Genomic DNA, 12103 nt, shown 5'->3' on the forward strand with positions numbered 1-12103 from the left:
GTGTAAACCTTAAAAATTAAATATTGCTCCAAATTAGATCCAGTCGAATAATTAAGAAATAATCATAGTAGGATAGCTCTAATGATATAAATATTAAATAAATAATTTTCAATATCTTTGATAATTCGTATTATAATGTGTCCCAGGTATTTCTTTCATTAAAAAAATTAGAGTAAAAGTATCTCTGAATAATGTACACTTTATCTAACAGTGTAAACCTTAAAAATTAAATATTGCTCCAAATTAGATCCAGTCGAATAATTAAGAAATAATCATAGTAGGATAGCTCTAATGATATAAATATTAAATAAATAATTTTCAATATCTTTGATAATTTGTATCGTAGTCTGTCTTGTTAGATATGGCTGTTTCTACCGTGGCACTTGACCTGTTAATTCCCTGCCGCAGTAGAAACAGACATACGTGGTGAGACGCGTTAGAACCGTAATTATTACTAATGACCGACGGCAAGAATTTAATGTCCAAGTACACAAAGGCAGATATAAAAGATTCTTCTACATCCTGTATGCAATTTTTCACAAAAGATTCAAAGGCCTCGCGATTTCGTCCGGTTGGTGGATTTTTATCGGTGACGTAGCTCGCGTCACTTATCACCCCGGTTGATAACGATAAGAGTCTGTGGTTCGACGTCGTCGTGGGTGGTGCAACAGAGTTCTTCGGGATCAATGCTCGTGAACATCGTCTCGTTTAGAGTTGATTGGTCGCTTGGTACTCAATCAACGCGATGATTATTCGTTGTTCCCGTGATATTAGTTTGTTTGCCGTTTATTCATCATTCAGTCGCGTGTACTTCGTCGCTGGACATGTCGATGAGATTTTTCTAATGAATTTTCTGTTTAATTTGAGTTGTGTTCGAAGAAGAACGGATTCTGTTCAAGTGTAAAAGGTGATTTCTATTTAGAAAGTTTTGAAATGTTGATTAGTGTGATAGATTAATAAATTTAAAAAATTTTGTATTTTATAATGTGTACAGTAGATTGAAAGATAGTGGTGTTGATCGAGTTGAATTTCTTTGGAAAATTTTATATAGATTTTGTTATTTAGTGTAAAAAAATTAGCATTGATTAAATTTCGAAACATTTAATAATTTGTGTGCTGAATATTGAAAGAGAAATTGAAGTTCTTTCCACAGAATTTATTGATTGAAGTGTTAATGAAGAGTTAAAATGTGCATCCAGTGTTGATAATTGTTATCTAATATCCCAGAAGAATTTCTTCAAACTTGTGCAAGATTTAAACAACGATAGTGATGGTTAGTGATAAAAAGGGCAGTGTGCATTCAGTATGAATATATTTTACAGAATAATCTTCCAGTTTATTGACGACCGTTAAGATGTTAATTAAAGTCCATCATCAGACGTTGATTTCTGTGGAATTGATACTAGTAAACGATTGTGATGAATTATGTTAGGAAATTACTGAACAAAATAAGAAGGTGAGTTTTCACATCTGTACCCAATGCAATTATTCACTCATTATCGATTCGTCTCGTTAAATCATCGAAACTGAATTCTTAGAAAATTACATACCCATCTGTGAAACCTTGTTCGTTTGAATCTTTTAACTACTCTGATAACTCGAGATAACTGATGTCCAATTTCTTAGAGGCAATTAATCGCACGAGTTCAATGAATCGAATTTTTATAACCCGATAAACACGTTTTAAAAAGATTCCCTTCCGTTTATCAATTATTTACCATGAACATTTTGACGGCCAGTGTCACGTATTCGCGATTATTTTTTCGTTTCATCATCATCTGGAATTCCATATTCTTCCAAGGTTAATTATTTATTTTCAGATGCGACGATATCGAGCGACGTTTATTTTTTCCTATATTATTTTTAAAAAATCAATCTCTTAATCGCAAGTACAGCACGAAAGAGAAATTTCTAGAAGAATAAAATTATTTCTAAGAACATTCATTGTTTCCCACAATTAATGTTCCTCGAAGCGGGTTATTTATTTTCAGAGCGGAAAAGAAATGACGAGGAACGTTTATTTTTTCCTTTCCTTTCGTCATCGGGTATTTTCACATTTTCGCGTCGAGTGAAACCGGCAACCTGGTTTCTAATTCTTTTTTTATTCATTGTCGGTATTTTTCATTTTGCGTTGACAAAACACGGAACGAAAAAAATTTTAAAAAAAGAAGAAAGGAATAGAATGGCCATGGGCGTTTTGCACGAGCTTTGATTTTTCGTCGAATCGACCGAACGAATGAATCAGTTCTAGCGAAAACAGCGTAGTCACTTACTTAACTTGCAACCGTGTTCTTTTCGATAAAGAAAAAGAGAAATTCTGGATGAAAGATTCTTTGGTGAGTCGGTAGAAACCGTCGGTTGAAATTGCATCGATCCAGACTAAACAAAAACGTGTCGTCTTCGAAGGAAGGGTAGTTTTTTTCCACGGCTTGTAAAGGTTTCTTATATTTTCAAGATAAAAAGATCAAATAAGATATAAGAAAGAATATCAACGTAACGGATGGAATGAAACTTTCTTTGAAATTATTGTCGCCTCTTTCCACGTAATCACCTGAATATTTTCACGTCATGCTTTATTAGAAACGCAACAGATAATGGAACTCCGGGAAAAATTGGTTGAAACGTTTGCAAATTACTTGGCCACGAATATCGTGCTCCGATCGAGACTGATCGCGAACGTGACGAGAAATTCTATCATTCTATCGGTCGAAGGGGAAACAGAGAAAGAAAATTTGTTAGACATTCCGGGGAAATCACATTACGGATGGGGATGATTTTTCTTTCCTTGGAAAATCTGAATTGATGACAATTTTCCCCTTCTGAAATATTTTATAATTATTAGACACCTTTAACCCTAGAAAAATAAAAAAGGGGTTCCTTAAAAATATATTATTTTTCTCAGCTAATAAAATTTCATTTATATTTTCAAAAAATGATTTTGCTTTAATAAAAATATAATATTAAAGATCTTGACCCACTCCCAAAAAGATCCTAATTATCCCAATACGAAGCATCCTTATTTTTGAACGAATAAAAATTTAATAGCGTTTCTGATAAATTTCTGAAGAAGACAGGTAGAAGTCGATTGAAAATCAGGTGTCAGGATCGGGCGATAAATAAAGGTGGCCGATGGGGGGGAGCGTTTCAACCTTTTAACAGCTGCGGTTTATGCCGGATCGGCCGCGAAACAACGTGTCACGTTCGCGGCTTAATTGCGATCGATCATCCAATCACTCGACTGGCTACAAACTCGCACCCTATCCTGGTATTTAATATTGAATGCGACAGATATCACGCGATCGAGAGGAAAACGATCCCGTCATGGAAATCGTGGGAGGGTTACTGATATCGCGTACCTGATCGCAAACAGTAAACAGGATGTTTCGGTCAGAATTGTTGAAATGGCTAATTTTGAGGCTAATTTTCTATCAATCATAACGTAATTTATCGGCGATGTAATAGAATGATTCATGGGAAATTTGAGTCCCAATTGTGACTCTGAGCAAACAGCAGAAAATTACTGTTAGGTTTGATGATACTTGAATGAAAGAAGAATATTCCAGTGAAATATAAACCAGTGATCGTTAAATTTTCACGATCTCCATCCGTTGTCTCTTTTATATACACCTTGAAGTAGCTCTTGTCCTCGAACAAAAATGACGGAAGTTGTTTGGTCTTTCCGCGAAGTCTTTCGCTCGTTCACTCGGACAGGTCGCAACAATGCTCTTCTTTATTTCTTGATAATTCAATTCAGTCCCTAGAGACGAGGACGTTCGTTTATTCCAACCAGTGTATTCAGGAGATGGCGCCAACCTTCAAACTGCACACCATTACGAGCTCGAACCCTCATCCTTTCGTTTCAATAATTTTTTTTTTTTTCTTCATCCTCTCCCTTCGTTTCAAAGAATACTCGGGAACGGCTCGACGCCTCCTCTTCTCGCTGTCCATCCATTTATTACGAAACATAATTCCTCGGTGAATTTTCCTCGAGTGCTCGCCCTAATAAGGGAGAAAGTTCGGCGAGGTTCGGATTCGGGGAAAGTTTGATAAATCGTAGCAAATAGGACGGGGATTGATTAGTATTGGTACTATTAATATTTTTATTTTTATTACTATTATTACTACTACTGCTACTTCTATTATTATAGTATTACTACTGGTAATAATTCATTGTAATAATTATTAATATATTAATTACACTACTGGCACCACTAATAGCAATAGTACTAATAATAGTAAATAGTAATAATTCCTACTATAAAGTAGTAGTTTAGAATTTCTTTCGTCTCTCCTCCTAGCACCCAACTTTTTTTTTTTTTAATTCAATATGGAAGGCGTTTCCTATTTCCTTTTTACCACTATAGTATCATAATAACAAGCGTGTCTGGACTATTGGTCCGGTTTCCTTTATGCCCATCCGTTCCCAGAACTTTGATCATAGAAGCTGCCCGTTATATTTGAGGACCACGAAAACCAAACTAGGGAGTTCTTTTTTTTCTACCAAGAATGGTCCATTTGATAGGGTCTGATGGACCCTGAAGGACGCTTTCGAATTTAAACACCACCGTCTGATTGGGGTTTCCATGGGAATCTGTTGAATTCTATTCGTGTTCGACTTTCTTCTACGCACTATTTGGAAGAATTGTTTTCTTTCGTTCCAATCAATTTTTTGCTCGTATCGGTTGTACCGTTTCACGGTAATTTCTGTTGCACACCTCTCTCTCCTTTTTCTCCAGCGAGGTGTGAAATGCCAGTAATAAATTATCACGCCGTTAAGTCATTTACGACGCGGCGATAATTCGTTGGCTCGGCTCGTATTAGTACACCACGGTCACGTTCGTGGAACGATTTTACGCTTTCGTTGCAACCCGAAAATCATCGAATGTTACACTTCATTCGATACACTTTTTTGTACGCCAACAGAAATATCGATTCTCGTCATTGTTGTAAATGTTTCGCTTTATTGAATTTCTTTGACAATGTTTGAGGATATATTGGTATAAAATTATAATATTTTGTCTTGTATGAAGAATAATTTCTTCGATGTTTAATGTGTTTTTATGCAAAAAGTGTTCTTGAACTCTTCAGAGACCATTTTGTTAAATTTCCAAAGAAAAATGATACAATTTTTGTATATAATTTTATTTTATTAATAAAGAAGAAAATGTAGAAACCAGTGTCTCTGAAGAAACTAAAGAAACGAAGGAATCGACTGAAGTCATAACACGGTAAACTTTATCCACTAATTAGTACCACTTATTTCTAATCACCTAGTTATCACGTTTATCTTATATATTAATCAAACCACGTGTAGAACACTGAAATTCTTATTCTTAGTACCAGTAGACGTAGAAGTTACACAGATACCTTAGAATTAGATTAGAATTTGCAGTAGATTAGAATAGAAGCTTAATTACTCTAATTAAAAAGTGAACGATAATTGAATTCTGAATAGGTATCTACCTACGTATTTTAAGAAAAATAAAAGTAGATAGAATTTAATGTTTTCAACGACCAAGAACTTTCCATCGAGAAATAAAGAAATCGCTCGAAACCCCGTCGGAAGAGTTCTCGATGTCGAGTTTCCTCTTCCGGAAGTGAAGCTAAAGTCGCGTTCACAACAATGATCGTTTTATTCCTGTCAGAACTCGATCGGACACGAGTTGAATATCGAAGGAGGATAAACGTGTGCGTTTTGTGCGATGCTTTGCTGTGCGTGGACGAACCGCAAGGATCGACCGGAAACAGGATCGCAATAATGCTGCCGCCGATTCTAAACAACATTAACAGCGATATACTGACGCTGTACACGAATCCTGGAAGCGGCAGAAGTGTGGCCACTCGCGCGGCCCGAGGCCGTTACGCGGAAATCGGCGTGAAAAGGTAAATTTTTTCGCATGAAACTTTTTGTTAACCCTTTCGCTGGTATAATCCTTCAAAGTATTCAAACAGCAATCGGTAATCTAAAAGATATCTCGTTGCAGATAAAATTATTTATGCAGCGAAAGGGTTGAAGGCAAAATTTCATCCGCGAAAAAATCTATTAATATCGATTGTTTTAAATAACAATCATACGATGTTGAACGTCAAGAAAAATATTTAGCATTTGTGCATGATTTATAGAAAGATTTTTTTTTTTTGTCAATTTGAAATATGGTAGATTGATTGCTTTTTTCATTTTTGATTGGGCTTGTATTTTAGCGTTGAATTATATTAGCTCTTCTTTTTAATTATTTTGCTAATGGTATCGTAAGATAATTGTATAATTGTAAGGCCCCCCAAAGAATGAGATACTTATCGAAGTCGTAACTTCGTTCCCCGAGGTTGTAATTTTCGAACGAATTAACACGTCAAGACTAAAAGAGGAGTATTCCTGTTAATTATTATTACGACCTATTCTCCGGTGATTTTCGTTCGTCATACCTTCACGAGAAATGTTGTTCGAAGCGTGTTGCGATTGCAGCCACGAAACCGCGTGTTTAATTATTAATCGATGGCCGTTGCACTCGGATCGCGTTCGTTGCAGTTGCCATTCCCTGCACCTGCGTTTATTGATCCCGCCGCGGGCACCACCATAGGCTAATGGTGAATCCTGGTAAATGGGGATTTTCGTGATGTTTCATCGCGATTAAAAACATGTTTCATTTTATTTCAGATCAATCATCGTTTCCTACATTTTCTAGAATTTCTTGAGAAATTTTTAACGATCAATTTCCGAGGAGTTTGTTGAAGATTAATTTGATTGAAGTTCATTGAACTGTTCCATTGGTTTTGGCAACCCTTTGTTGCCTCGATACCGCGCCCCACCTACCCTTTCACGTGTAAAAGTCCTCCGCTTCCGGCTTTCCTACGCTTTCAACGACAGCTGTCAATTAATTTTCTGAGAAATCGAAACGTTTGACGATATGGTATCGAGCGAAATACTGGGGACATTTTAATCAAATTCGTCCAATTATCTCGTGTTTCCTTTTCTTATGTTATCTTTAATTTCGAGGATTCATAAAAATTTTTTTTCTAAACCTTAACAATCTTTTATTGGAAAAATAAAGATTTTCATTGTAATAAATTCACAATATAAACATCAGTTAATCATAGCAGAGGTTATTGAAAAATTTCCATTTCCCTGGAGCGAAAGCTTAAACGGAAATCCTCTCTCGGAAGATCAATCGATCGATCGTGAATCATTGCTTGTCACCGCGGGAAAATCGATTTTAATCAGCGGTTAATATGAAATATGATAGCAAAGTGGCCGACCACGCGAAGCCCTTCGGTTTATTCTTATGTAAGCCTCTTAGTGGTAATCCGCTTGGGGGTGCCCGCGAATAGACCCCGGACGAGATTCATTTATATCTTTCTTTTTCCTTTTTATTTTACTCTTCTTTTCGCTGTGGCTACCCTCGTCGATCCCAATTATATTATCCAGGTTTGTTCGTAGAAATAAAATTCCAGGTAGAATTTCCTTTAAAAATGGTAGATCGTAGATTTTGTATTTTTAACGCTGTTAACGTTGGCATCAAAGTGTAAACGCGTTTGCCATCAAAGTACCAAGTTCACTTGACACGGGAAAGGGTCGTAAGTGGAACGAGATCTTTCGAGCAATCCGAGGTGTCTTTGACACACGAAAGCGCGGCTGTTTTTCACGCGACTTTTTCTCCTTGGAAAATGAGCGATTGCTTTGATTGTGAAGCGAATGAATTAATCGAGCCACCCTTCGTACACTTTTTCACAATTCGCTTCCCTTTAAATTGCCTCCTCTCAGACTTCATAAGAAAGGTTTGCTTTCAACCGGAATATAAAAAGCAACGATTAAAATTTAATGAGATTTATTTTCCTGGTCTTCTAAGAATTTCAAATAAAATATAAAAATGTGTGGAATTGAAAAAGGAAAATTAAGATCGAAATAGACCTATGAATAATTACGTATATATCTAATCGTAAACGAGCTCGTTCCATTTAGAAAATATGAGAGGCAAAGCCGGTGAATAATTAGCACACAAATCATTCGGTTTTATCGCAAACGAGCTCGTGCCACTTATCTTCTCACCCACGCTCAAAAAATGACATTAACATCCTCGATGCACGCTTGCAGCCGATTAGAATACCAAAGCAGACAACCGAACGATTTTAATACACACTGGGGACCGACGATTTATCGTGTTCCCAACAAAATCAGCTAACAATAAACAATAGTCAGCAAATCGTAGGGGGCTTGGATTAACGCCACTTACAACCCTCATCGAATCCACAGGGGTCGAATCACGAATGCACATGCACGTGTCTGCACTTTGGTATGGGAAATGGTCTGTTTGAAAGACCAAACGAAAAATCATGACGATGATGTGGGAAATGGATGCTGCCTTTTATGAAATATTCCTGAGAAAAATTAGTTATAAGAAGGGTGTTAAATATCAATAATAATATGGCAAATTGGAAAAATTGGTCAATAATTTTTATTATTGATCTACATTTTCTTTTAATATATCTGAATTAACCATCTACAAAAACAAGTTCATTGTATCTTTTTTAATAAAAAATAATTTGCTATTAAAATTTTTTTTTATACAGGTGTCATTTTGTTAAAAATATTATTCAGGAGTATTGTACTCTAGAAAAATATTTTCTTATCAGCAAGCAGACTTAATCACAATTACATTTGCCTACACAAGAACCATCCACTGTTTCCCTGAAATCCACGTTTGCAACAGTTAGGATACAAACAATCCCCCTTAATCGAGCCCCTGGTCATCCGAGTCGCCTTTGTTCCCTCGGAAGAACAGGATCGCGATGTAACGATCGAAATTAAGCGATTCAGGTGGTTGTTCGTGGTTACAAACGGCGCTTTGTACTTGACCCGTTATCAAAGCGAGCCAAAATACTCGTCTTGGAGGGCAGGACTCGGTGGTTAGCTCCGAAGGATTCAAAGCACCCGGATATTCATCGCCTTTAACCCCTGAAGGCACTTCGATTTTCACACCTGGAAAGACTGTTATTTTTTGGTAATTTTAAATCATGAAATAATATGTGTTCGAAGGGTTGGTCATTTAATACTAGATTATCGATGATAGTATCCTGTTTCTCTCAAATTGTCACAATTTCTGAACGATCAAGGAGATAGGGAAAACAAAAGGGAAAGCCCACGCGATCGTCATCGTTAGATTAAACGATCCTCTCGCTTTCTTGTCCCGTAATATTAAACCGAAAGTGGCGTATCTTATTTCGCGTGGTTTCCTCGATTTACTCGCGCGAGACCGAAGCTTACCGCCTCGACACATTCCTCTTAATTCGTGGATCATTTCATTTTTATTCCCTTTTTCGAATAAAAGAAATTAGAATCTACGGTTAAAATAAAAGAGGAATTTCTATTCGATCAATACCCCTGGACTCTCGTAAATGAAAACTTGGGAAAAGGGAGAGCATCCCTTCTTTTACCCTCTTTTGCTTCGCCAGTCAGATTTATGGCCTACCACCTGAATAATTAATAATTACAAACGTCGGTGAAGCTTAGGGAGTTCCTCTTGAGAAGCACATGTATCACTTTCGAATCCCATAAAAAATACAACCTTCCTTGCTGTCTACTTCGAATCTTTTTTCATTTGTTTCTCAGTGGATAGAGAGATAACGATGGAATTGCGAATTGTTGTAAGCGAAGTCGAGAATTTCGTCGAATTTTTGACGGGAGACAGGAAACCGGTAGCATAATGCCAATTTCCGTGAACCCTGGTGAGGATTCACCGTGGAATGTTTTACACGGAAGCCCAATATGCGCGTTGACGTCGGATGGACAGAAAAGGGCAAACGATTCACCTTTGATCACCGACCATTCCAGGGTTCCGCAATTATGTACCCTTTAATTACCGTATTTGGCAGGGCGCGTCTGAACCGAGCAATTTGCAGAAATGGAATATATCCTTTCCTCGAATGTTGTCCCTGGTGAAGCAACCGGCTTGTTTGCCAAACACTGGATCCCTACACTTTTTTCTCGGAAATTTCAATTTTACTGAGTGATTTTCAATGAAACTTTTAGATAAATAAATAAAAGAAAACAAGGTTTTAAAATTTTCATCAATTTTTATTGAAATTAACTTTACAAAATAATTTCTACTTCACAATCATTATTAGATTAATATTACCCTTTCTTAATTACTGCTTTAAATTTGAATATTTTGTTCACAATAATAATTGCTTCAATAATTTTAGTTACCATGATTTTTTAGAAATAAATATTAAAAAATTGAGGAATCTCAATTTTTCCATTTTAATTATTAACTTCATCTATTTTTCCTAACATTTAACCCTTTGTCGCACTGTATTCTCTCACTGTAATTTTGAGGCAAATCAAGGAAATTGATATTTAAAAATTCCCGGCTGTGCAAATTCTAATAGAAATTCTACTTCAAATTCAATCACGATTCAGGTACGATTCAATTTTGTCACGTTAGAACTAAGGGGTTAAAAGTGACACACGAAAATGTACCCCAAATCTCTTCTTAAGCTCCCAAAGTTTGCCTAACATCATGAAAGGCGTATTAAACCCGATGGACCACCCTAAGCACGATTCTCTCTTGTCCATAGGAGGACAATGTAACGGGTGACGTCGGGTGAGGCAAGTAGAAGAACCGAAACAGAGCGTGGAGGTACTTAGCGAGCAAAGTGTCGCGTGTTACACGAAGTAACTTAAGACCACTTTGCTGCTCCCAGCATGTAACCCAAGAGTCGCTCTTTGGCTTCGGTTTCCACGAGAAATTGGATAGGCTGATGCACGCTAGTCGCGCTTTGCCATACCTTTTTCTTTCCTCACCGTCCCCTTGTTTCCTGCTCCTCTTCTTCCGTTTCGCCGTGTTGACGTTTACCTGGCCACTCGAATCTGGCGTTAGACATTCATCCGTGGCTGGAATGCGACATTAGAAACTGGCTTTCTTATATTCTAACACGGTACCTCAACATTGATGCCTTCATCTTTCCTTTAAATTAAAAAACTGATCTTCTGGTATTTGAAAATTATTTTCTGGGTAAGACTTCTCTGTGCACGCTTGTAACAAAGGAAATTTGTCGCATAGCTGTTAGAAACCGTGTTAAGAAGAAACAAAGCCCTCCAAGGAAAGCACTTTGTTGCATTAAGACTAATAGGATAGTTCCTCTGCTTTTTTCACGAAACAAATACCTTCCGCTTTCCGGTTCGTTGCCGTAAAAAAAGAGACTATTCCTGTCCATAAAAATTGCTGACGTTAAAAGTTAATTTAAGAAAATTATTAGCACAATTTCCGTATCAAATTTGAAATGAAGTATTAATGGAATTGTTGTTTCTTATTTTAATTTCAAATAAAATTTACTCGGCTCTGAATGGGGTCTAGCAATTCTCGTGGAACTGCCTCGTAGCCATTGTCCATGGGAAGACAATGGAAACGTTGGCAATTTACTGGAAAATCTCATGTGTAATCTCAATGGCGAGGAAAACAGTCGAATCTATGTACGTAGGTCGTTCAAACGTACCCACGTCCCTTTTTTTCGAAATTGGATCGCGTTTTGCTCGTTCCGGAGGGAAATTAATCGTCTTCGCGAGCTAGGGGAACGGCTTCCGCCAATAGCCGGGACCTCGAAGGAGGACGCCACTTCCGGTCGATTTAATCTCCACCGATGAGACACGCGACTTCCAGAGTGCTGATAACTCGGTTAGGAAGTTCAACTAATAGAAACTTTTTCTCGCAATGCGACCGACCTTGTCGTTTGAGTTTCTTCTTCGAATCATGGCCATTTTTGTCCCCTTTTTTTTCTTTGTGACAGGGAATTGAATTTATGGAACTGTTTGTGACGAAAAGGGGAAGATGTCTGTTTGTAAAAATAAATTATTATATTTTGCGAACTACTTCTTCTTTCTTCTATAGAATTATTTTAAAATTTGGCCATTTTTTTACCCCACCGAAGATTGCAAATTTAATTGCAGCGTAATGAATATTCATTGGTTCGCGATTCCTGTATAAAAAATGTATAATTAACCTTGCTTACTTCTCTCTCGTATACCGGCGTTGTTGCAATCAGCCTATGAATGTTATCTGAATATCAGGCACGGTACGTGGAAAGCATGTTGCAACGAGGTCTGAAAGAA

The 12103-nt window shown here is 37.0% G+C and overlaps 1 protein-coding gene across 15 annotated transcripts in view; it reads left to right on the forward strand.

Annotated features, from left to right (window-relative positions):
• The window catches only part of LOC114873598 (protein sprint), a 103126-nt gene that overhangs the window by 67832 nt on the left and 23191 nt on the right, over positions 1–12103 (forward strand). For 2 of the 15 annotated variants that reach the window (XM_029182144.2, XM_029182162.2), the window contains exon 2: positions 5646–5883. The exons of 12 other annotated variants lie outside the window; for them this stretch is intronic. In XM_029182144.2, the coding sequence (XP_029037977.1) occupies positions 5759–5883 (125 nt within the window). In that variant the 5' untranslated portion in view covers positions 5646–5758. Of the gene's footprint in view, positions 1–1075; positions 1457–5645; positions 5884–12103 lie in introns of those variants that run through there. One more of the 15 variants, XM_029182191.2, reaches the window with a different exon arrangement.

Source organism: Osmia bicornis, chromosome 7, assembly GCF_907164935.1.
Source record: "Osmia bicornis bicornis chromosome 7, iOsmBic2.1, whole genome shotgun sequence".
Classification (NCBI taxonomy): Eukaryota; Metazoa; Arthropoda; class Insecta; order Hymenoptera; family Megachilidae; genus Osmia; species Osmia bicornis.